Source organism: Schistocerca piceifrons, chromosome 3 (genome assembly GCF_021461385.2).
Source record: "Schistocerca piceifrons isolate TAMUIC-IGC-003096 chromosome 3, iqSchPice1.1, whole genome shotgun sequence".
Lineage (NCBI taxonomy): Eukaryota > Metazoa > Arthropoda > Insecta > Orthoptera > Acrididae > Schistocerca > Schistocerca piceifrons.
The window spans coordinates 187890022-187917835 of record NC_060140.1 but is presented as its reverse complement, the minus strand read 5'-3'; the positions used below and the strand labels follow the sequence as shown (position 1 = coordinate 187917835).

Here is a 27814-nt window from a genome sequence, read left to right as displayed (position 1 = left end):
CCTTCAAAGTAATCCCCCCCCCAGATACAACACACTTGTGCCAGCACTTTTTCCAGTCTTGGATGCATTTTTGGGACTAATTTTTTGTTATGGTGTTCAGCTTCTTCAGGAATTATGTTTTTATTTTAACAGTGGTGCCAAAATGATGCCCTTTCGTGATTGTCTTCAGTCTCGGGAATAGAAAACAGTCACGGGGCCATTTCTGGCAAGTATGGTGGCTGGAGCAACATTATGTTGTTGTGTCCTTCTTCTTCTTCTTTTCTTTTCTTTTCCCTTCCAAAAACTACAAAAAGCATTGAGATGTGAGCAGGAACATTATTGCAGTGCAATTTCCATGAGTTGTTTTGCAACAATTCTGGTCATTTTCTTCAGATTGCTTCATGCAAACAGCACATAACTTCCAGGCAGTATTCTTTATTGACCATAAGGCAGAAACTAGTGATGCACTGCCCTTTATAATCTAAGAAAACAGTGTGAAGAACCTGTCCATGTGATTTAACTTGTGAAATTTTTTTCAGTCTTGGCTCTTCAGTCAGTTTCCATTGGGACAATTTTCCCTTGGGTTTGATGTTGTATCTGTATACCTATGTTTTCTCCTCTGTTGTAACCTTCTATAGAAATTCCAGATCATTGTCGATTTCTTTCAGCAATTCCTAAACAATGTCTACACGACTTCGTTTGTGGTCGAAATTCAACAATTTCGGAACAAACCTCATTGCAGAAGGTTTTCTGCTCAAAACATATGAGAAAACTGATTGACATGAGCCAGAAGAATGCCGGCATCATCAGCAACCTCTCTGATGGTGATTTGTTGATTTTCCAGATGCATTTTTCTTTTCTTCTTCTACATTCTCATCAGTTACTGATGTGCTAGGGCGTCCAGGGTGGTCATTGGCTTGAACGTCTTCTCAACCCTCCTTGAAACATTTATACAACTCATAAACTCTTGTGCTACTCACAATAGATTCGGCAAAAGCCACAATCAACATTTTGAATGCTGTACCGCACTTCATTCCATTTTTCAAGCAAAATTTAATGCAAATTCTTTGATCCGCCTTTTTTGAAAGTAAAAATTTGAAAACTTGAAGATGTGTAATGTTAGGTGCATGGGATTGCCAGAGTTGCATACCACACTTTCAGGAGACCAAATCAGGGAAGGTTTTGTGAATTTGCAGCAGGTTGATCAGTATGTGTGAGAGAAATGCATTTTAGACTTCCTGATTGCTAAAGAAACCATTCAAATGAAGGCACTGTAGATAAAAGAGCAATTTTCATAGAATTCAAATTAAGTACAAGGGGGTGCACAACAGTGATGAAAAGATAGGGATTTACATTATGAAGCAAAATGACAGTAGCGCAGCAGCTTCACTCAGCATTTGAGAAAAACATCTTGAACATCAGCATCATATAATTTGTCTAAGAAAATACCACAGTTGTTTACAGTACAGTAAATACTGTTAACTTGTAAGACAAATCTTAAGATACTGTATATCAGTGAAACAGTGTGTCAGTTTGATTTGGAATAGGTTAAAAATAAAAATTTTTGAAGGTGCCTCGTCGAAAAAGGGCTCATTTTATATATTAAGGATTGCCTTTTAGTCAGGTAAATTCGGTTGCTTGCCTTGTCATGTTAGTGTTACAGCATACCAAAGCCTGAATGAGTAGACTCAATGTATTGTCTCTGCACTAATTTTTGGTCTTGCACTTTCAGGTTGTTGCTTTGGTGCACACAGTTTTGTGTAACTCTGCTACTTCTGTGAAGACAGTTCTCATCATATGCCCATACAGCACAATCAAGAACTGGGTGAATGAGTTTCAGATTTGGCTAAAGGATCTGCCTGATAGTGATGAGATAGAAGTGTACGAACTTACCAAGTAAGTACATTATTTTCTGAAATATTATTTGTTATTTTGTTATTTGTTATTTTCTTCAAATGTCCATTGTAGCTACATTGATTAACATAGAACTGTTGTCACTTTGATTAACTGGAGCTACTATTGCATTTTTCAGTTAGTTTTGACCTCCAGGCCATTAAATGCTCAATTATTTATTACAACAGTAGTCATGTTGTGACCTTGTGAACCTAGGTGCCAAAACTAGTCATGAAAATAAGTGTTTTTATAGAAGTGAACCTGTCATTCAGTCAAATATCAGTATTTACTTTACTGGATCATGTGGGCTAGACCGATGCTATGATATAAGACCAAAAAGTAGGTATTTCAGAATTCATAAACATAGTTTCTCATGCCCTCTTTTGTTTTGTATTGTTCATTGCACTAGTCATTGTGATAACACTTATAAATTCAACATCAGTAGTAATAATCTGGAACATCAGTGTCAATGCTAAACTTTTCTGTTCTTTCAAAACACTGTTAATAACATTTGAATGTGAGAGATTGTGACAGAGAAGAAAAGATTGAAAGAGGGATATGATTTTTTTAAAGAAAGACAAGGTAAACTTCCTCCTGTGTAATTGTCCTTTGAGTTTTTGGTAGATTATTTTCAAGTCAGGTTCTTCATATGGAAAGTATTCAAAAATGTGTGTGTTTTAGCTCAGGGAGAAAATATTTGTGAACCATTTGTGTTAAAGAGATAAAAAAATCTTAGAAGTCAGGAGCAATAAGCATGTATGAGTGATGAGGTCTTCTTGCAATTTACATGAGTTGAGTTCAAATCCTGTATTAGTGCCCACTGAGATAAGACAAATAGTCCTGAGTTATATGTGAGATCATGTCCATGAGTTCATTGTTTTAGCCAAGATTAAGGTTATTGGTTTTAAAATAATACATTCATGGACCCTGAGCAATAGTCATATCATGAACTAAAAAGGAGAAAACTAATGGACATCAGATTGTTCTGAATTGTGGGACATGTGGTGTTCTATAAATGACAACTTGTTTGGAGACTGAGAAAGGTATATGTAAGAATATACATATATTCTGAAAGCATCAGTCATGTGGATCTGAGCTTTCTCTTTTGCATCCATTGAACGCAGGTGCCTGTATGTTAAGTGGCCCAAGTTGATGCCCTTTCTTGTCAAGTCTTTTATACTGTTCTGCACTGCCACTGAGAAAACAAAGTGCATACCTGAAAACTATCACCAAATTAGGTATGTTATTATACAGAAGTTATCTAAATAAAAATAACTCAATGTATTGTGCTCATTGGAAAAACATTATCAGAAACAAAGCAAGCTTGTGATCCTGCAGGCAAGGTTGATTGAACGGATATCATGAATTGTACCTATAAATGAGATTTTAAATGATGTGGGAAGCTCAGTGGTGTCGATTTTGAATGTCACAAGAGTGATGTAGTTCTGCAAGACCTGGAGTTGGTTATCACTTAGTACAAAAAGTGACAGTTGTCATTCATCATAACCAAATGTAATGTCATTAATAGTTGTGAAAAACCTAAATATTGCTTGATTCCTGAATCAACATGGAATCACTGCAATCGGTCACAGTTGTAAAATATTTTGGGGTATACATTCAGAGTGACATAAGTGGAATGACCACAAACCCTGGTTGTGATGAACATAAATGACGGACTTAGATTCCTTTTGTAATACTAATGACGTATAATCCATGATGGAATGTAACAGTATTATGAAAAGGATAGCTGCTGCTCACCACGTAGTGGAGATGCTGAGTTACTGACAGGCACGACAAAAAGTCTGTTGGAAAGTGAGCATTTGGCCAACAAGGCCTTTGTCGACAACACACACACACACGTGAGCGCATGCACGCGCGCTTACGCAACTCACAAACACATGACCACAGTCTATGGCAGCTGAGGCATTTGCATGTGCCGTGTGTGTGTGTGTGTGTGTGTGTGTGTGTGTGTGTGTGTGTGTGTGTGTGTGTTATTTTCAACAAAGTCCTTTTTGGCCAAATGCTCACTTTCCGACCTCTTTTTGCTGTGCCTATCTGTGACTCAGCATCTCTGCTATATGATGAGTAGCAGCCATTCTTTTTGTAATGAAGTGTAATTCATTCATAAAGAGGACTGTGTACAGAACTCTCATCTGACCAGTTCTCGAATATAGTTCATCTTTCTGACACACATTATAATGTGATTGTGTTGTACTAGCTGCCTCCGTAACTGGCTGTGATCGTATTAGGTGGAGAGGCAATTAAATTCCTCCAGATTCTAATAGTTAATCAAATACCAATGGAGATAAGAACTGACAGTCTGTATCCTTGCTAAATAAATTTGTTAAATACAAATTGTGTGTACAAAGGAGGAGGTACTTATTGCATATGAATTAGTCTACTTGAAGCACATTAAGTAATAAAACAATGTGCACACTTGCTGACACACACACACACACACACACACACACACACACACACACACACACACACACACACATCTCATGCACATTGCAGGCTGCTCTGGCCCGACTGCAACTATTGCGTTGTGTGATGTGTGTGTGTTATCTTTATGTTGTTTATCAATCTAACCTTTTCATAACTGTTGATGCGCTAAGTAATAATCTTGTTCCCTGTTCAACATTGATATTGTTTCAAAACCTATTTTTCTTTTGTCACCAAGTGAGGTGGTGCAGTGGTTAGCACACTGACTCACATTTGTGAGGATGACTGTTGAAATTGCTGGCCTGTGTGGCCGTGCGGTTCTAGGCGCTTCAGTCTGGAACCGCGTGACTGCTACGGTCGCGGGTTCGAATCCTGCCTCAGGCATGGATGTGTGTGATGTCCTTAGGTTGGTTAGGTTTAATTAGTTCTAAGTTCTAGGCGACTGATGACCTCAGAAGTTAAGTCGCATAGTGCTCAGAGCCATTTGACTGTTGAAATCCATGTCCGGACATCCAGATTTAAGTTTTCCATTTCCCTGAATTGGTACAGGCAAATGCTGGGGTGGTCCCTTTGACAAGGCATGGCCAATTTCCTACTTCATTCATGAAACTTTCTGAGAATGTGCTCCATCTCTAATGACGTTGCTGTCAAAAAGATGTTAAACCCTAAGCTTCCTTTTGTCATACCGATATTGGTAAATGTATTTAAAATTTAATTTACTGAATTAGAGAAGACTTTGCTTTTACAGACTTTTGTTGATGAGCAACCACTTAGTCATAGTTTTATTTACTTTAATATCAGCTCCATACTGTCTCCTTAAATCCAGATATCTTTGGTGTAGTCTTGTCACACCACAGACATTGTTTGTTTTGTTTACGTTGTAGCTATGGCATTATTTTGTGCAATTACTTTTTCTATCACTGGCCCTTGGTAAAATGTAAGGATAGGAATGTAAATAGTGAACCAAATGCTCACTGGCCATCAAGAATTAGTTGATAATTCATACACAATTGCATTTTTATTTTATTGATTAATTTATTTATTTTTTGTCTATTCAGTTAGTCTGTTATGTGTATTAAGTAATTAGCCAGAATAAGTTAATTAAAAATAAGTTTTATTTCCTAACTTACAGCTACAAGAAAAATTATGAGCGCATGTACCAGTTAAAAAAGTGGCATGAAGAAGGTGGTGTAATGGTGATGGGGTATGAAATGTATCGAAATCTGGCTGGAAATGAGAAGCTAAAAGCACGAAAACAGATGAAAGAGAACTTTCACAATATCCTTGTTGACCCAGGTAAGAGCAACACCCAACAGTGAATTGATAAACAGTTTTTTTCAACCATACATAAATTTTAATTTACGGCCTGGAAAAACTGCGAGTTTACTTTATTGGCTTGAAACACAGACAGCTATTGATAAGACCTGATAAGCCGAAACATTATGACCACTCCCCACCATGAGAAAAATGCTACGTGGTGGTGTTGCAGGACATGACGTGGTAAGGAAAGTATATATGTGGAACTGAACCAAATGAGGTATCATTGTAGCAACAATACGCAAGCAACTTCAACAAAGGGCACATTTTTGTGGCTTACTTTCCTTTGTGCAATGAATACTTTTTGACTAAGTGAGAAGCTTGCCCCAAATATTTTTGTGATTGACAACAGTGAATGGAGAAAGCAAAATATGTTATATTAATGATTTCGCAATTGTATGTGACATGTCATTTGGGGAGGGGGGGGGGGGGGGACAAACAAAACTGCCATTATAAAAGACAGTGTTTGTATTGCATGTTTACTAAGGGCACCTACTCATCTTACATTAGGTCATTGAATTGATCTTTCTTTCTTTCTTCTTCGTTTTTTAAAATCTTGGATTCTTGTAGAGAACTTCATCAGTCAACTGATCATTTGTTCACTTGGCTGCATTTGTCTACCGAAGTGGTGTATCAGCAATCTGGATCATACAGTCTGAATGTGGAAAATTAACTTTTTCTACTATACGTCAATGTTATTAGAACCTAGACTAGTAAAACTTAAATGTTGTTTCGTTTGCCTATGTTAGAATACAAGTGTTTGAATTTGACAATCATTGAGAGAGATTTGTTGTTTTAGGTTGGTGGGGTGTGGGCTTGTTTAAATTAAGTTCTGCTTTCTATTGTGGCTTTCTTATTTGAGATCTGGATTACAATTTCACCAAGGTATTTGAACTTATTTATATTTTTGAACGGATGGTGAAAATGAAGGGGGTGGAATAAAAGTAAGTAAACTGCTTATTATTTCAAAAATAAATGCCATAACTGGTAATACATTTTCCCCACTGTGAGACAAGAAGGTCAATGCCTTCATGAAAAAATGTTTGCGGTTGACTACGGAAACATGATTATACAAATGGTGCAACTGTTTGTTTGAAGCATATCAGAAGCCACTAACGTCTTTTTTTAGGGCTCGAAAAATATGGAAATTGCATAAGGAGAAATTGGGATTGTATGGAGGATGCATATGGGCTTGCCAGTAAAACACGTGCAGTGTAGTTGATGCTACTGGGAACAAGCATCTAGACTGCCTCTTATAGATGTCAGAAAATTAACATATGTTGCATTTTCCATTCATTGTTTTCATATGCAAAATGTAGTATTGTTGCTTATCGATGGTACCAGAGCCAGCGCCTCAAAGATTCCAGGGGGCATCATGAGCGACACTTTGAACAACTCCTCTGTGAGGATTCTCCAGGCCATCTGCCATTGAAGACCACCAGGATGTTGTTACAAGTGGTGGGCGCCTGGACAACAGTCTGCTAGTTCATGATTACTTCTAGTCACTAGCTGGTGCTGAATTTACACCGAAATGTTCATAGTTAGCTCTAATGGTAAACTTTTAGTTCACATAGGTGCATGCCATGTCAGGTTTCTGCTTATAGCTTGCAATGGCTGCCACAAGTTGTCACCAGTGTAGCAGTTCTTTTGCATAAGTTGAGTACAATATATTTATTTAAAGGGTACTTGTGTGAACTAATATTTTGGTCGTGTGTCCAGATTCCTATAACGACAGATCACTTTGGCCACCTTCCGCCCATTTACCAGTAGCAACAAGGACATAACATTTGGCTCCTAGTGACATATCAGCTGCTGATTCGCAACATAACACTAAAATATTTTGGGGGAACTTCTCACATAAATTAGTCAAGAAGTATTCTTTGCTCAAATAAAAGTAATTATTGCATTATTTGTTGAGGCAACTCATGTACATTTTGTAAGCATCTGTTTTTAACCAGTTAGAAGTATCAACTAATACTTCACAACAGCTATAAAAAACTTTTCGGAAGTCCACCCACAGAATAAAACATGTGGCGTCTGTACTAGTGTTTCTGAATGCAGATTAAAGTTGCTTCTTCAAGTTACCTTCCATTAGGAATGTGGGTGCACTCAACGAGTGTGGTATGACTTTCAAATTATAGAGCGCAGCAATCAGTTGTCCTTTTCTTGCAGGTTTTATTCGGCAAATCTAGATTTTGGCTTATGCCTAGCCATTATCAATGCTAAAAAAATACAAGAAGTACACAGTCAAGCGATAATATGAGAAGTTACAAATCGTGGCATAACCTATATGGCTTATACATTACATTACATACCACCATTTCATAGTATCAATGCATGTTCTATTACGTCAGCCCCCATATTCTTCTTGCTTCTGTCACAGTTCATTCAAGACACATTGGTTGGCTGTATGGTGCCCTCTATATGAACTAAGTAATGTATAGCACTCAGGGAAAGCAGCTATGGTCTCTAGTAAAAAACTTCAAATTTATGTTGGAATAACACAAAATAAAACACAAGTAAAATTATTTACATTTCTGACTGACTGTTACCACATTTAAGTACAATGTGACAGTGACTTTTGGAACCTAAAATAACTTAGGATGTATACTGTAGATACAAAGAACATATTTCATGCTCCTGAAGTGTATGAAATTGATTGCCCAGACTGTCGGGTGTGGTACGTTGGCCAAACGGAAAGGAGGCTGGAAATTAGCTTTGGGGAGGACGTCATGTTGGGTAGAAAAGATAACACAGAGAAATCAAGTATGGCTGCTTGTTTACTTACAACAAAACATAAATTACTGACTTTGACACCTGTTGCGTGGCTGCTGCATAAGTGTCAGAAGGGCAGCTTCCTCAACCTGCTAGAAGAGCTGGAGATCTTTTGTTATTGCAAAAATGTCAACTGCAACCTGAGTAATGATCAGATCATTATGAAAAATGGACTGTTCTGGGAATTGTTTTAAAACTTCTTATTGGGAAGCAGTGAATGGCCTGACCCCGGGGGGTACGAAGTAGCTCCTGTTGTCTTGCCAATATGTAGCAGCCATTAACATAATGCCGTATGAGCACAGTGGTTATAACATTGAACCTACAGAACTTTCTACTTGGTATGTTAGTTTAGATGTATGTAAATTGTTAAAAACAGCAACTAGGTATATTGGTTTTATTGTATTTATAATTAAAATCTATTTGAAATGGCACAGAATTGGCGCCGTCTATGAACTATTCAGTAAATAAGAGGTACAACATACCCATCACAATGATTAAATAAAGAGAAAAATAGTAAAAAAGATAAAAACATTTAAATCAAATGAGTTGTAAATAGCCGCAGTGTACAGCATGTGCCTCCTTGTGTTTTGTAAATATTTTTTAAAAGTTTTACCAGTATGATGTTACATATGTGTTTTAAAGAATAACAAAGCAATTGACTCACAAGGAGTGAATCCAGATCTTTATATTTTCTATGTTTACTGTTAAATGTGCTAATAGTCAGACAGCAGTGTAAATAATATTACTTGAGTGTTATATAAGATGAAGTTCATATAGAGGGCGCCATACAGCTAACTGTTGTGTTCTCTGCAAAGCCTGTATTCATTATACAGTAGTCTTGAACGAACTGTGACAGAAAACCGAAGAACAGGCGGCTGATGTACTAGAACATGCATTGATACTGTGCGTAACTTTTCATACTATCACCTGACTATGTACTTCTTGTATTTTTTTAGCATTGATAATGGCTGAGGCACTAGCTGAAATCTATATTTGCCAAATAAAACTTGCATGATAAGGATGACTGATTGCTGTGCTCTGTCATTTGAAAGTTTCTTCTGTCTCACAGTTTCTTCTGTATTGTAGAAAAATTGTTGAATACTAGGTGCAGAAGTATGAAACTGGAATTTCCCTATAGATGATGCTAGCCGCTAGTGTAGGGTCCGCGGAACCGTGTCTGCAGTGCCATCTGCTACCTGTAATGGCTTACGAAGGATGTCGGCACACAGCTACCCAAGTTTCATACATCAGTATATGTTTCAAACCCCTAAACATGTTGAGTTTCGTGCCTACGAACTACAATTTGTGGACAGCATTGGTTTTCTGTTATCATTTGAAGAAAACTGCTGCAGAATTGCATTGAATGCTTGTCAAAGTATTTGGCGAACATGGTGTTGCAAAAGCACAGTGTTTTGAGTGGTTAAAAAAATTAAAAAATGGTTATTTTTGTGTAAGAAACGACGAGCGTGAGAAACCACCGAAAAAGTTCGAAGACAACAAATTGCAAGCCTTATTGGATGAAAATGATACTCAAACTCAACAGGAGCTTGCAGAACAATTGAATGTGATGCAGAAAGCCATTTGTCTTCAGTTGAAAGCTATGGATGAAGAAAGTGGGAAAATGAGTTCCACACGAACTGAATGAGAGTAAATCGAAAGATCACTTGTGAAACACTGCTCCCCAGATACAAAAGAAATTAGTTTCACCATTTAAGTGCCAGGTGATGAAAAACAGATATGTTTTGAGAATCCTAATCATTGTCAATCCTGGGTAAACCCAGGCAAACCATCAACATCTACTGGAAGACTTTGGAAAGAAGACAATGCTCTGGGTTTTGTGGGATCAGAAGGGTGTCATCTGTTATAAGCTGCTAAAACCTGGTGAAATCATTAACACTGATCGCTACCAACAGTAATGATCGATTTAAATTGAACATTGTGTGAGAAATGACCGGAATATGGAAAAAGGCAACACAAAGTCATATTGCTCCATGATACTGTCCTGTCACACAGACCAAAACGGATCAGGGAAATGATTGATGCATTCATATGGAAAGTACTAGGGCATGCAGCTTATTCTCCAGGCTTGGCTACATATGATTATCATCTATTTGCGTCACTGGGACACACTCTCACTGAACAACACTTCAATTTGTACGAAAATGGCTCACTGACTGGATCGCTTCTAAAGAAGAACTGTTGTTTTGGTATGGAATTCATATCCTGCTGGAGAGGTGGAAGAAATGTATAAATAACAATGGAGATTATTTTGAATAAAATATTGTTTATTAATTTCAAATAACAGACACGTAATTATTGCAATCAAATTCTGGTTTCGTACTTCTGCACCTGGTAAAGATGAGTAGTCGGTGATAAATGTGTAAAAGACCAACATATAGCTATATAAAATATTTATGAGAAGTTTGTGTAACTTTCATTCATTTGAATAATGCAGGAGTAAAGGAGACCACTCAGCAAATAGCAAAAGCTTTGAGCTGTCGACAAGCACATACAAGTTCTGATGATTCTTTTGTTTACATTCTGTAGTTTATCTGTTGTCGATTTGGTTCTCCACTTACTATTGGAAAATTAAAACCAAGAACAACTATTTCAGTGAGGTCCAGGATGATTTAGAAGACTTAATTATAAGAGTGCAACTAATTGGAAACGGAGAGGAAAAGACAATTCTGAGAAATAGAGACATGAGGCTTATATTAAAAACCAATAATGGAAACTCCAGGTTGTAATATCAACAATATTAGGAAAAGGATAGATTGCTGCTCACTGTAAAGGTGACATTTTGTGCTTGTCTACAACTCAGCATTTCATCTTTATATTGAGTAGCAATGTATCCTTTTGCTAATATTTTTTATGCTAAAAATATTTAAACAAAAACAGTAGACCAGTGGCAGACGGTTATCACGTGCTAATGTGCTACAGCACATTGTAAATATCACGCTAAAATTATGCCATTTCTCTTCGAATGCAAGCTGGAAATCACATTGAAATTATGCCATTTCTCTTCAAAAGCAAGCTGGAAGTCGCACTAAAATTTCGCCATATCTCTTTGAATGCAGTGCTGGCATGCAGTTAAAACTGGATGAAATATGTTTTGTAGCATTCTCTGCACAATAACTAGAAACCAGTGTTGAGTGCTGAAATGATGGTCAGCTGCAATACAACGAACTCAGAGAGGAGATGCGACAAACTGTTTCCTACTATGCATGCTCTGATGATGTCACCCCTTCTAGCACTATTAGTGCCACATTGCTCACAGCACCAGGTCATATTATGGGAGATCTTTGAGGAGCAGTTGATGTAATGGCTCCATGCCTGATGGTCAAGTGCACTTCGCAATTCGTTGGCTTGGGTTTGATTCCTGTTGCTACTGTACAACCCCCCCCCCCCCCCCCCCCCCACCTCCTTCCCCCTACCCATGTGCAATTATAAAATTTAAATATATTTGACCAATTCAATTTGTATATGTAAAATTAAAATATTGAATTTAGTTATGATTACTACCTTTTTAAGTCAAACAGCAGTAGGTCACCACATTGTAGCATATTCATTGTAGCACACTGATAAGAGTTTTGCAGGAGCTGCCACTGCAGTACGCCACAGAAAGGGCAGTTAGGTCATCAAAAAATGAAAAAGTTTTCAGAGAAATAGAGGAAGGTGAAATCCAAATCTCTACTTGCAAGACTTAATTGTATGTCGACTGATTCTAGTGCTCCAATATGGGCATAGCGCATAGACTTTGTAAATAAATAATACTATTGTATTTTGCATGTATACAATATTTCACAGAACATTTAAAATACACTTGTGTCAAGTACCATTACTAATAAATAGCATATGTTGTTGTTGTTGTGGTCTTCAGTCCAGAGACTGGTTTGATGCAGTTCTCCATGCTAATCTATCTTGTGCAAGGTTCTTCATCTCCCAGTACCTACTGCAACCTACATCCTTCTGAATCTGTTTAGTGTATTCATCGCTTGGTCTCCCTCTGCGATTTTTACCCTCCACGCTGCCCTCCAATACTAAATTGTTGATCCCTTGTTGCCTCAGAATATGCCCTACCAGCTGATCCCTTCTTCTAGTCAAGTTGTGCTACAAATTTCTCTTCTCTCCAATTCTATTCAATACCTCCTCATTAGTTATGTGATCTACCCATCTAATCTTCAGCATTCTTCTGTAGCACCACATTTCGAAAGATTCTGTTCTCTTCTTGTCTAAACTACGAGGTGCATTCAAGTTCTAAGGCCTCCGATTTTTTTTCTCTGGACTGGAAAGAGATAGAAACATGTGCATTGTTTTAAAATGAGGCCTCGTTCATTGTCAATACGTCCCAGAGATGGCAGCACCGTACGGCAGATGGAATTTTACTTTCAGCAGCAAGAATGAGAACTGTTTTAAATACTTAAAATGGCGACGTTTTCCTTACTTGAACAGCGTGCAATCATTCGTTTGCTGAATTTGCGTGGTGTGAAACCAATTGAAATTCATCGACAGTTGAAGGAGACGTGTGGTGATGGAGTTATGGATGTGTCAAAAGTGCGTTCGTGGGTGTGACAGTTTAATGAAGGCAGAACATCATGTGACAACAAACCGAAACAACCTCGGGCTCGCACAAGCCGGTCTGACGACATAATCGAGGAAGTGGAGAGAATTGTTTTGTGGGATCGCCGAATGACTGTTGAACAGATCGCCTCCAGAGTTGGCATTTCTGTAGGTTCTGTGCACACAATCCTGCATGACGACCTGAAAATGCGAAAAGTGTCATCCAGGTGGGTGCCACGAAGGCTGACGGACGACCACATGGCTGCCCATGTGGCATGATGCCAAGCAATGTTGATGCGCAACGACAGCATGAATGGCACTTTCTTTTCGTCTGTTGTGGCAATGGATGAGACGTGGATGCCATTTTTCAATCCAGAAACAAAGCGCCAGTCAGCTCAACGGAAGCACACAGATTTACCGCCAACAAAAAATTTTCGGGTAACCTCCAGTGCTGAAAAAATGATGGTGTCCATGTTCTGGGACAGTGAGGGCGTAATCCTTACCCATTGCGTTCCAAAGGGCACTACGGTAACAGGTGCATCCTACGAAAATGTTTTGAAGAACAAATTCCTTCCTGCACTGCAGCAAAAACGTCCGGGAAGGGCTGCGTGTGTGCTGTTTCACCAAGACAATGCACCCGCACATCGAGCTAACGTTACGCAACAGTTTCTTCGTGATAACAACTTTGAAGTGATTCCTCATGCTCCCTACTCACCTGACCTGGCTCCTAGTGACTTTGGGCTTTTTCCAACAATGAAAGACACTCTCCGTGGCCGAACAATCACCAGCCGTGCTGCTATTGCCTCAGCGATTTTCCAATGGTCAAAACAGACTCCTAAAGAAGCCTTCGCCGCTGCCATGGAATCATGGCGTCAGCATTGTGAAAAATGTGTACGTCTGCAGGGCGATTACGTCGAGAAGTAACGCCAGTTTCATCGATTTCGGGTGAGTAGTTAATTAGAAAAAAAATCGGAGGCCTTAGAACTTGAATGCACCTCGTATTTATCGTCCACATTTCACCTCCATACATGGCTACACTCCATACAAATATTTTCAGAAACGACTTCCGGACACTGAAATCTATACTCGATGTTAACAAATTTCTCTTCTTCAGAAACGCTTTTCTTGCTATTGGCAGTCTACTTTTTATATCCTCTCTACTTCATCCATCATCAGTTATTTTGCTCCCCAAATAGCAATACTCATTTACTACTTTAAGTGTCTCATTTCCTAATCTAATTCCCACAGCATCAACTGATTTAATTCGACTACATTCCATTATTCTTGTTTTGCTTTTGTTAATGTTCATCTTATATCCTCCTTTCAAGACACTATCCATTCTGTTCAACCGCTCTTCCAGGTCTTTTGCTGTCTCTGACAGAATTACAATATCACCGGCGAACCTCAAAGTTTTTATTTCTTCTTCGTGGATTTTAATTCCTATTCCAAATTTTTCTTTTGTTTTCTTTACTGCTTGCTCAATATACAGATTGAATAACATTGAGGAGAGGCTACAACCCTGTCTCACTCCCTTCCCAACCACTGCTTCCCTTTCATGCCCCTCGTCTCTTATAACTGCCATCTGGTTTCTGTACAAATTGTAAATAGCCTTTCGTTCCCTGTATTTTACCCCTGCCACCTTCAGAATTTGAGAGAGAGTATTCCAGTCAACATTGTCAAAAGCTTTCTCTAAGTCTACAAATGCTAGAAATGTAGGTTTGCCTTTCTGTAATCTATCTTCTAAGATAAGTCATAGGGTCAGTATTGCCTCACGTGTTCCAACATTTCTATGGAATCCAAACTGATCTTCCCCGAGGTCGGCTTCTACTAGTTTTTCCATTTGTCTGCAAAGAATTTGCATTAGTATTTTGCAGTTGTGACTTATTAAACTGTAGTTCGGTAATTTGCACATCTGTCAACACCTGCTTTCTTTGGGATTGGAATTATTGTATTCTTCTTGAAGTCTGATGGTATTTCGCCTTGCTCGCCAGATGGTAGAGTTTTGTCAAGACTGGCTCTCCCAAGGCGGTCAGTAGTTCTAATGGAATGTTGTCTACTCCCGGGGTCTTGTTTCGACTTAGGTCTTTCAGTGCTCTGTCAAACTCTTCATGCAGTATCTTATCTCCCATTTCATCTTCATCTACATCCTCTTCCATTTCCATAATATTGTCCTCAAGTACATCGCCCTTGTATAGACCCTCTATATACTCCTTCCACCTTTCTGCTTTCCCTTCTTTGCTTAGAACTGGGTTTCCATCTGAGCTCTTGATATTCATACAAATGGTTCTCTTTTCTCCAAAGGTCTCTTTATTTTTCCTGTAGGCAGTATCTATCTTACCCCTAGTGAAGTAAGCCTCTACATCCTTAAATTTGTCCTCTAGCCTTCCCTGCTTAGCCATTTTGCACTTCCTGTCAATCTCATTTTTGAGACGTTGTATTCCTTTTTGCCTGCTTCATTTACTTCCATTTTATATTTTCTCTTTTCATCAATTAAATTCAATATCTCTTCTGTTACCCAAGGATTTCTATTAGCCCTCGTCTTTTTACCTACTTGATCCTCTGCTACCTTCACTATTTTGTCTCTCAAAGTTACCCATTCTTCTTCTACCATATTTCTTTCCCCCATTCTTGTCAATCGTTCCCTAATTCTCTCCCTGACTCCCTCTCTACAACCTCCAGTTGTTTCAGTTTATCCAGGTGCCATCTCCTCAAATTCCCACCTTTTTGCAGTTTCTTCAGTTTTAATCTACAGTTCATAACCAGTAGATTGTGGTCACAGTCCACATCTGCCCCTGGAAAAGTCTTACAATGTAAAACCTGGTTCCCGAATCTGTCTTACCATTATATAATCTATCTGAAACCTGTCAGTATCTCCATGCTTCTTCCATGTATACAACCTTATTTTATGATTCTTGAACCAAGTGTTAGCTATGATTAAGTTATGCTCTGTGCAAAATTCTAGCAGGCGGCTTACTCTTTCATTTCTTCCCCCCAATCCATATTCACCTACTACGTTTTCTTCTCTCCCTTTTCCTACTATCGTATTCCATTCACCCATGACTATTAAATTTTCGTCTCCCTTCACTATCTGAATAATTTCTTTTATCATCTTACATTTCATCAATCTCTTCGTCATCTGCGGAGCTAGTTGGCATATAAACCTGTACTACTGTGGTAGGCGTGGGCTTCGTATCTATCTTGGCCACAATAATGCGTTCCCTATGCTGTTTGTCGTAGCTTACCCACATTCCTATTTTCCTATTCATTATTAAACCTACTCCTGCATTACCCCCATTTGATTTTGTATTTATAACCTTGTATTCACCTTACCAGAAGTCTTGTTCCTCCTGCCACCAAACTTCACTACGTCACACTATATCTAACTTTAACCTATCCATTTCCCTTTTTAATTTTTCTAACCTACCTGCCCGATTAAGGGAGCTGACATTCCACGCTCTGATCCGTAGAATGCCAGTTTTCTTTCTTCTGACACCAACATCCTCCTGAGTAGTCCCCACCTGGAGGTCCGAATGGGGGACTATTTTACCTCCAGAATATTTTACCCAAGAGGACGCCATCATTATTTAACCATAGAGTAAAGCTGCATGCTCTCGGGAAAATAGCGGAGCTTCTTTAGAGTTGCACAGTAGGCATCTGAGTTGATTGTCGTTCCTCGTGGCATAAAGTCCACTAGCAAAACACCGTGCCGGTCCCAGAACACAGTTGCCATAATCTTGGGTTTTGACAGCGTCTGTTTGGCTTTGACCTTGACGGGTGCGGTTGTGTGTCGGCATTCCATCGATTGTCGCTTGCTTTCGGGAGTGATAGGGGATACCCATGTTTCATCTCCAGTGACAATTTGACTCAACATATCATCCCCTTCTTCCTCATAACGAATCATAAAGTCCAATGAAGTGGCAAATCTCTTCCCTTTGTGGTCCTCTGTGAGGAGTCTGGGTACCCACCGAGAACACAGTTTCTTAAAGTTTAGGTTTTCAGACACAATTAAAAAACCGATCTTGAAACTTGTGGAAATTCCAAAGAAAGAGTGGAAATTGTGAATCTTCTGTCCTCACGAATCTGTTTTGACTGCAGCCACCAAATCATCAGTGATCACAGAGGGCCGGCCTGAGCATTCTTCGTCATGGACGTTTTGACGGACATTTTTAAATTCTCTAACCCATTGACGCACTTTACCTTCACTCAGTGCATTCAAGCCATAGACTTCTGTTAACTGACGATGAATTTCTGCAGCTGATAGGCTTCTTGCGGTCAAAAAACGTATCACTGACCGTATCTCACACGCGGCGGGCGATTCAATAATCGTAAACATTATAAAGTAGCACAGCGATGCGTACACGTCAGCTAAAGAGCTGCAACTTGCATCAGTGTGAGCGGGAAGGATGCCGGCAAGTGGCGCGGTGGCTTGTTGCGGCGTCCACGCGAACTACGGGACTATACGCGCGAACGGCCCTTACTTAAAAAACAACCCTCGTAATAATTACATCATGTCGTCAACAATTCCTGTTATGTTTGTAAGTACTCATCAATCATGATTTCTTCTACACTATAATATTATAATGTATGGAAAAGCCTGGAGGTTACCTCATTCTAGTAGTGGATACCAGGTTTATTGTGATGATGACCACAAAGGATAGATATAGGAATTACTAAGTTATTGTACAGTCATGGGAAACTGTAATCTGTAATTATTACATTATTTGATGAGTTCATGCATGTGTATTTTGTAAACATCTGTTTAAGTAGTTAGGACTATATACCACAACCTCATAGTAAATTTATTAGCTCATATATTTGCAGTGAATGTAATTACATCATAGATAGCACTGAAATACACAGCTATAAAATGCCTTGACTGTTCAATCCCAGAATAAAAGCCGGATAGTTTGTAATAGTGTTTCTAAATGCAAATTAAAGTTTCTTCTCCTTAACAGTTTATTAATTACTGTAGCAAAATTGTTAAATAGAAATAAATAGTCAGGTATAAATGTGTAAAAGACTAATATTTAGCCATATAAAAATATTTTTGAGATTCATTTGGAACAGGGGTTTGGAATGGATAGTTAGTAGGTAGGGAGACAGCAGCTGTGCTGGCAAGAGATGCAGCAAGAGGAGATGGCAGGTGCACAGGCTAGGCATTTAATCTAAATCTGCATACATACTCTGCAAGCCACCATATGGTGCATGGCAGAGGGTACCGTGTACCAGTAATAGTCATTTCCTTTCCTGTTCTACTCACCAATAAAGTGAGGGAAAAATGACTGTCTATATCTCCCTGTCTGTATAAGCCCCAATTTCTATTATCTTATCCCTCAGAACCCCATGTGAAATGTTCATTGGCAACAGTAGAATTGTTCTGCAATCAGCTTTGAATACCGGTTCTCTAAATTATCTCAGCAGTATTCCTTAAAAAGAATGCCGTGTTACCCTAAGGGAATCCCGTTTTAGAGTTCTGAAAGCATGTCCATCAAAGCATCACTTGTACGTTGATTGATCCCCTACCAGTAACAAATCTAACTCCTCTCCTTTGAAATGCTTCAGTGTCTTCCTTTAATCCAACCTAGTGGGGATCCCAAACACTAGGGCAGTACTCAGAATAGGTCAAAATAGTGTTCTATAGGCAGTCTCCTTTACAAGTGATCCAGTTCCTGAAATTCTCCCAATAATCTGCTCAGTCGACCATTCACCTTCCTTACTACAGTCCTTACATCCTTGTTTCATTTCATATTGCTTTGCAGTGTTATACCCAGACATTTAATCAAAGTGATTGTGTCAAGCAGCACTTTATAAATACTGTACTCTAACATTACAGGATTGATTTTGGCACTCATCTACATTAACTTACATTTTTCTACATTTAGTGCTAGCTACCATTCATCACACCAACTAGAAATTTTGTCCGAGTCGGTTTGTATCTTCTTACAGTTACGCAACAATGACACCTTCCCACTGAGGGTTTTTTAATCAATATATTGCGAGATGCCAAGTTTTTACTTGTTCTATGCTATAACAGTTACCTTCTTTGCCAAATTTTCCAGTCACTGTCTTGTTTTCTCGTGATGTGGTCCTTCTATGCAATGCCATTTACGTGACCATTGATGGCCTTAAGAGAGCTTCTACATTTAAACAATTTACTATGAAATTACAAAACATGGTTTCCATAATTCTTGTATATTCAAATAAGTTCTCAACTCACAACAACTGATAATTAACAAAACTTTTCAGACATGTTCATACATGATGCTACAGTGCTTGACCAAAACCATAAGTTCATACTTAACTCAAGATAGCAGAGCATAGAGTCTGTATAACAACGCTAATTTTCTTTGGTGCCCGACCATTGTCGTCAGGCTCCCTTTCTTCTTTGGAGTCCACCGTACCCGCAAAGCACAATTGCAAAGTGCAGGTGACCCCTCAGTCGCCATTCCAAATTGCACATCCATCATCACTTTCTGTACTGTGTCCGCATTTTTCTTTCTCATGTCTGCACATAAATTCCGTCAAAGCTGAGCACAGTAGATACACTCACTCAAGTGAGATGTGTTGCTATGCTTTATACCAACATGTACCATTACACTGTACACCACAGGATCATTAGCAAATAGCTGCAGATTGCTGTACACTCTGTACGTCAGATCATTTACGTGTATAGACAATAATAGCAGTCCTATCAGAGTTACCTGGGGCACTCCTGACGATGCCCTTGTCTCTGATGAATTTTTGCCATCAAGATCAACATATTGGGTTCTATCACTTAAGAAGTCTTCAGGGTACTCACATGTCGGGGAACCTACTGTGTATGCTTGCCTGCAGGGGGCACCGTGTCAAATGCTTTTGAGAAAGCACCAGTACCAAGGTCAGTGATGTGTAATGTATGATGAAGATGACATGGAAGTGTGCACAGTGAAGATGATGTGGAGTCATGGATTTGGTGGGGTTGACAGGACAGGGGAAGGGGAAACTGTTGGGTAGAGATCGTGGGACGTTGGGTTAGTGGATATTGAGGCCAGGAGGATTAAGGGAGCGAAGGGTGTGTTGCATGGATTGTGACACTATAACTGAACTCGGGTATGTAGTGCCACTGGGTGGACAGTTTTGTCGTCTGTCAGTTTTATGGTGGCCATTCGTTCTGGTGGACACCAGGTTGGGTGTTGTGCCGACATTAAAAGTTGTGCAATGATTACAGCAGAGTTGTTGTATGACATGGCTGCTTCCACAGTTGACCCTGCCTCTGACGGGATAGGATAAGCCTTGTGAAAGGACTGGAGTAGGAAGAACTGGATGGGTGGATTAGGCAGGTCTTGCACCTAGGTCTTCCACAGGCTATGACTCCGGTGGCAAGGAGCTGGGAATAAGATTGGCATAGAGATGGAGCAGGATGTTGTGTGGGTTGGGTGGGTAATGATATATAATTTTAGGAGGGGTGGGAAGGATCTTGGGTTGGGTGTCCCTCACTTTAGGGTGTGATGACAGATAATCAAAGACCTGGCAAAGGATATGGTTCAGTTGCTCCAGTGTAGGGTGATAACAGATGACAAGGATGTCACTCCTTTGCAGCCAATTCTTGGGTGTGTACAGGGTTTATACGACCCGGGACAACTGGGAGATTCGGGAAAAACCCGGGAATTTTTTTACCCGGGAAAAACCCGGGAATTTTTTAGAATTCCGGGAAGTTTTCAATGATTTAGTTTTCAGTTAAATTTTTGTAACTTTGACTGGTAAGAACCAATACTCTAACGAAGAATATTACTGTATCTCGCTCCTGCAAAATAATATTGCAGCAATGAAACACGAATGAGAGAAAAAAACTTGAATATAAAACTTAAGTCTAGGGTTACTTTCAAAGTAAATTTCTTATTTCGCGAGATGAACTCTGTGCTCGAATGTCCGATGAATTTCTAAAATCACAGAGCGTTTGACTCTCATTCTAAAATCAGATGTTTGAGGATTACGATTTAGAATATTTTCGAGATCAAAGGATCAGACATTTATGTCGTTGTTAAAAATTTTACTGACACATTTGTGTGATCTATCTAAAAGTGTAACTCGCACAAAAAGGATAAACTTTGTGTGTGACAGCATAGCTTCTCTTGCAGCTTATTAATCTTAGAGACCTATATTATACGTGAAAGCCTTTTCTTGTAGCAACACTATGTATATTAATTACCTTTTCCTATTTGTGTGTTTGCGCTTCTTAACAGTGATGTTGCTATTGGCTGTGACTACATCACATGTCCTATGCTCTGAATATCCGCAGTCATCGGCTGGCGAGATCACTTGCATGAGCTACGACTGGCTTACAAAAGCGCATCGGAATCTTGATTTCAATCCTTTGGAAAGTAACATGTGGTGTTCGGTGGAATTCGAATTTATACTTCCATAATATGAAAATATGCAGTATACATGTTGCTGCACATCAGACATCTTTCCAAAACGTGTTTTTTCCCCTGAGTTTCATTTTTTAAACTGTTGGGAATTTCTAGGCCGGTGTATAAAACCACTACCATTGAAAGGATTGATAAGTTTAACAGCTCCGAGGAAAAGTATACTGTTACTTAACACGGAAAAAATGTATTTTCATCCGGGAGAAAGTGTATTTTTAACCGGGAAATCTGGGAATTTTTTTGTCCACATATACACCCTGGTGGAGGAAGGATTAGGGGTGTGCTATGATATGGCATGAGAAATCTGTTTGCAGACTAGGTTTGGGAGGGTAATGAATTTCTGTGAAGACCCTCATGAGATCTTCAGTGTAGTGGGCAAGGCAGTTTCCTTCAGTGTAGACACGCTGTCCACAGGTGTCCAGGCTGTATAGCCAAACTGTGACCGAGAACAAGTGGCGCAACATACTGCTGAACCTAACATCCCTAAGTTCAGTGGCTGCTGTGCAACAAGTGCAATCTGGGTCCTTTCCTCCAGCATCAGCTTTTCTGAACTACACAGATAGGAGTTATCCTTCCAGCACATCCTTCACTCCTGTAGTTCTCCTGGAATCAATACCCACCATCTCTCAGCATCCAGGTGCTCTACTCAGCAGTCTCCCCTCGATCTGTTCTGTCGCCCACTCTCAATCCGTGCCTCAATATCATCACCATGCGGTGCACCTCGCCAGTTCCGGTACCTGTGTATTACATATCTAACCTGTGCACCAGCCACAGCTTCCACCCCACCCAAACACAGCCTCCACCTCACCGAAATGCAAACACAGCCTCCACCTGCCAAACTGCAGTCATGGCATTGTGTGTCTAGTTGCTGTTTGGTGAGTGATCTTCTTTACTCCTAAATTATTTACATTCTGCCAGAATTTTTCATACTGTATTTCATTCACACTCAGGTGAGAAATTCCAAATCCATATGTTTGTCAAGAATATGACTGATAGGAAACATTTATCAAGAGTATGACTTATAGGAAACTTACCTATTTAAATGACTATATTTGCTGGGTGAGTATATAGGGGATCATAATTGACTAATTTCAAAGGCTAATATAACTGAGTTTCACTTCCATGTGAACAACATTTAAATTTTGTAAAGAATGATTGACACAAAACTTTTGTAATAGTACTACTGCTCTGAAAATATGATTAACTGTCAGCAAGATATGTATAAAAAAAGGAGTTGTCAAGTGAAAATCATTTTAAAAAGGTATTTTTGTGGGTTAATGGTTACCTTCAACCCCTTTTTATGGTTACCTTCAGTCTTTCAATTGACTACTTTTAGAAGGAGCACTGTTAAAAAAGTTTCAATTTTTTTTAAATGATTGTTAATCTTTTAGAAATGTATTTTGATTGTCGTTCAAGTTTTGACTCATTTATTATAATTCTTCACTTTTGTGGTTCTAATAAAAACTGCCACATGTTGCCTGATAATTTTCCCTTTCTTTGTAATCACATCATTATTGTGAATAGTTGATAAATGCACATCTTTTGTGTCCTTGCATTTTATTACATCTACATCTACATCCATACTCCGCAAGCCACCTGACAGTGTGTGGTGGAGGGTACCCTGAGTACCTCTATTGGTTCTCCCTTCTATTCCAGTCTCGTATTGTTCGTGGAAAGAAGGATTGTCGGTATGCTTCTGTGTGGGCTCTAATCTCTCTGATTTTATCCTCATGGTCTCTTCGCGAGATATACGTAGGAGGGAGCAATATACTGCTTGACTCTTCGGTGAGGGTATGTTCTCGAAACTTAAACAAAAGCCCGTACCGAGCTACTGAGCGTCTCTCCTGCAGAGTCTTCCACTGGAGTTTATCTATCATCTCCGTAATGCTTTCGCGATTAATAAATGATCCTGTAACAAAGCGCGCTGTTCTCCGTTGGATCTTCTCTATCTCTTCTATCAACCCTATCTGGTATGGATCCCACACTGCTGAGCAGTATTCAAGCAGTGGGCGAACAAGCGTACTGTAACCTACTTCCTTTGTTTTCGGATTGCATTTCCTTAGGATTCTTCCAATGAATCTCAGTCTGGCATCTGCTTTACCGACGATCAACTTTATATGATCATTCCATTTTAAATCACTCCTAATGCGTACTCCCAGATAATTTATGGAATTACCTGCTTCCAGTTGCTGACCTGCTATTTTGTAGCTAAATGATAAGGGATCTATCTTTCTATGTATTCGCAGCACATTACACTTGTCTAAATTGAGATTCAATTGCCATTCCCTGCACCATGCGTCAATTTGCTCATTAGAAACACTTTTCCTCATCTGCAGGCAGCCATATCTCCATTACACTGTTTGGACAACTTCAGTGTTCCACATGTATCCATTATTGTTTTGATTAGAAGATCTGCAAGCAGAAGTAGAGGAAATGTGTGTTGTCAAGTAATTCACTTTGTTGAGAAGTTGTGTTATGAGAGATATGACCAGTTGAGAATTATATACTGGAAGATTCTCAAACTCTCAATCCTGCTGATAGATTGTAGATGGCCAGTCATAGCTATGTTTTGTTTCGTAGAGCATGTACAGGTATGTACCAAATCATGCCTTTTTTGGCACAATTGGTACCAAACAAAGGCAATCCTTGTACAATAATCTCCCTGCCAAACACTTAAAAATTTTGGAAGTTATGTTCTAGATACTGCTACATCCACCAGATTATACACTTTTTTTGAATTAGAAAGATTTTCTGGTTTAAACTAGAGGTTGCCAGAAAAATGCAAATAATTCTGGATTTTCTGACACTTTTTTTAGGATATGGTTTGCCAAAAAAGACACTTGAAATAGAATCTTTGTATGACTAGTGCATTTCAATTTTTGGTTAATGTACCACTAAGAATATCGCAACACCAAAAAACATATGTAGTTCTTCTAGTAACAAAAAGAGAAAGACATTATCATCACCACTCTAATCTGCATATCTGATAGTCTCACCGAAAATATTTTCAGAAATGCTCAAACATTCCTGTCGCAGATTAGGGAGAAGTAGGGTGTGACAGTGAATGGAAATCACAGAGATGAAGGTATTCTTTCCTTACAGTAAGCATCATAGCACAAACTGACATCATCTAATGTTGATCAAAATCTCAAAATCAATCTCTGTTAACTATAGAACGACAAACACATTGACTAATCAATACCAGACTGAGTAACAGAGATGTCAGAATCGCTGTCCCAATCCTTCTGGAAAAATTCCAGTGCATTGTTTTCAACCACTTCCACAGGCTGTCACACCCCAGCGTCAACACCACTGTGTCACTCATTTCTGCAAGTTTCATCTGACCAGGACTATAGAAAGACTGCTGTCAATAGGCATGCACCTGAACTGCATGCCAGCATACCAAAGTAGGGAGGCACACTCATGCACCCGTTGGTGCCTTCCGCGACATGAACACCACATTGCAGTTGTCCATGTGGACATTGAAGGCTTGCTCTCTATGTCCCAAGGCAAGTGTTGTCTGCCGACAGTGATGGACTGCTTCACTCACAGGCCAGAGGAGACACCCATAGTGGACACTACCACCATCGTCAACATCTGGATGGCATGGTTCAGCTGCCCCAGTCACGTCACTATGGACTGTGGCTGCCAGGTTGACTGCACACTGTCCACACATGTTGCTTCAGTTTGTGGTAACCAGCTACCACCCATTGTCTATCGGCATGGTTGAGCAGCTCCATTGAACACTGAAAGCCTTCCTAACTTAGCCACAGTGCTGCCTGTATGGAAACACTCCCGCTGCTGCTGCTGCTGCTTGTCCTGTGAGTGAAACCAATAGAAGATGCTTCAGCCGCAACCCAGACAGAACATCTGCGCACCCACATAGCCCACCTCCGAACACAGTCACAGACCCAGCATGACACCAGCAAAGTATTTGTACATCCCAATCTACAGCACTGTACACATGTCATACTACGCAGTGACGTGATACAGCTGCTACTTCAGTCACCTTACTCAGGGCTACACTGTGTGATCACCTGCAGTGAGACAGTACTTGACATCAAGTGCAACAGCAAGCCAACAAAGCCACCAGTCCTCTGAATCAATGCTGTTTGCTTCTTGACCATTCTGGCTGCCGTTCACTTCTTTGGTACAGCAGAAGACGTGTCAACACATGACATTTCTCCCACCACCAGTCAGACATAGCCACACCAGTGGCCGCTAATGACGCATGCATACCACCAGCTGTCATCACCCCTAAAAGTGTGCCTCAGCCCCACCGTGCCATGCTAACTGGAACAGCCACAGCCTGCTCAGCTACCCAGGCCACACCTACCTCAGGCACCCGGGCCAGCCCCACTACAGCTGCCAGGAGACGACATGACGCATTCTGGCAGGTGTGTCCATTTCAAATGCCCATCTTGCGTATTAACAATGCCCTAGCTGCCTCCTGCTATAAAAATGTCTCCAGTGGACCGCATCTTCAACATATCTTCTCCAATCTAACTTCAGGCACCAACTCCCATGTAACAGGCTGCTTATCCGTCACAGCTCCTGGACTCGCGTTCACATGCTTGTGGATCTTCCATGTAGGGCATTGAAGGAAGATTAATTTCCATTACCATTTTTTGTGTTCTTACCCATCAAGCTCCGGACTGCCGGGCTTGTGCGTTGGAGTTCTGTGAACTGCATTTAAGTTACAACGACACTGTACTCGCATGAGGGTAGACACTTTGCATAATCTCTGTGCCTCTGCTATCTTGGGTTCGACATTGCATCAAATCCCATGACATGATTTCGTGACCGAGTGTGTCTTTGAACTCTTAATAATGCAACTCATTAACACATTTTGTGTCCTTCCAAACAATGTGCAGCCATGAACACTTTGTCATTACCTTTTATTATCAGTGTCTTTTTTTTCTGCATGACTCAAAGCCTTGAGGCCAGCTACTTGTTGCTATCGGCAGCCAGTGCTACCTACCATTGCTGTCACTGGCCAGCAGCGTGAGGACATGCCCACTGTGCACCCAGCTGATCCCGCATGCTGACCTCAAGCGCCTCTGCCCAATCATCACTGACCATCGAGCCACCATTGCACTTGTGCTGACATCATGATGATGCTTGTAAATCTCAAACATCTGTCACACAAGTCAGGCACAACCTGAACACCAGTGCTTCGTTGAAGCTCCTGAGCTCTGCTTCCCAAGGGGGGAGCTATGTGGCAGTTGTGCCACAGAAATGCGTACAAGGACCAGAGGTTCTTTCTGCTAGCAAAAGTTAGCTGCATCGGGGAACTGCCAATGTTCACACTTGCTGACAGGCAAAATTCTGTCAAAGAGTTTGGTGCACATGGACATAGGTCAGCAAAAAGCAACAAGCAGAGTCTATTGCTGCAAGCTACAGACTACTTGGGTCAAGCTCAATGCGAGCTCACTGCCAATGCTTATGGAAGTTTTTTTGATGCTCTCCATTCATTTTCACTTCCATTTTGTTGCATCTGTGAAGAAAACACTGCCAACAATTATCAAGAAAGTTTGTTTCATTCCAAACATGCATTTATTGTTCTCCCACAATCACGTGATCGTAGATGCAATGGCACTGAGGAGTGTATGCCTTCCAGGACAGTGTTAGAGTGGAACACCATTAGGGCAACCACCACCTAATAGACATTGCACTCAGAATATATTTCGTCTAGTATTGGTTTATTGTTTTGTGTTGAATAAATATATTTTCAGCAAACGTGTACTGTATGAACTCCTGCCACCAGTCCTGTGACAATAAAGCCGACTCATTGCAGGTCCGGTATGTAAGCGATGATACTCACTTGTTTCTGATCGTTTAGACAGCAATCACAGACTTGCAGTCTTTGTGCATTTCCTGACATTTCAGCAAAGAAAGTACTGGTACTGTCAGCTTGGGGTGATCATGTTGGGATGAATCAGTAGCTCGCTAAATTGTATAGAAATTGATGCAGGCGACCTAGACACACTAAATGCGATACTAACACAAAATGCATCCTAAATAATGCTTCATACATTGGTAAAAAAGAGATACTGCACGCGCACACACACACACACACACACTCCACTTCCGTTCTCCCCTTGCCCACTTCACCTTTCACAATCCCTCACCACAATCAAAATGCAGTACTAAAACAACAAAACCATACAAGTAGGTGTGTGTGTGTGTGTGTGTGTGTGTGTGTGTTTGTGTGTGTGTCTGCACTCTGTAGCTTTGTAAAAGAATTCATCCAAAAGGTCTTGTTCATATCCCTTTCAGTGATTCACTGCCGCTAATGTACATTGGTACCTTTACCCCTGAAATTACTTACATACTATCAGTACTTTCCATTACCATTTTTGTGTTTGTTTGTTGATGCTCACCACTTAACATTTTAATCTATGGAGTCAGAGGTTATCATTATTCTTTCCATTGCTTTT

The 27814-nt window shown here is 39.9% G+C and overlaps 1 protein-coding gene across 3 annotated transcripts in view; it reads left to right on the top strand.

Moving 5' to 3' along the window:
* LOC124788186 (transcriptional regulator ATRX homolog) overlaps positions 1 to 27814 on the top strand; it is a 495869-nt gene that overhangs the window by 278666 nt on the left and 189389 nt on the right. For all 3 annotated transcript variants that reach the window (XM_047255347.1, XM_047255346.1, XM_047255348.1), the window contains 2 exons: positions 1712 to 1875; positions 5450 to 5613. In XM_047255347.1, coding sequence (XP_047111303.1) covers positions 1712 to 1875; positions 5450 to 5613 — 328 coding nt within the window. The remainder of the gene's footprint in view (positions 1 to 1711; positions 1876 to 5449; positions 5614 to 27814) is intronic.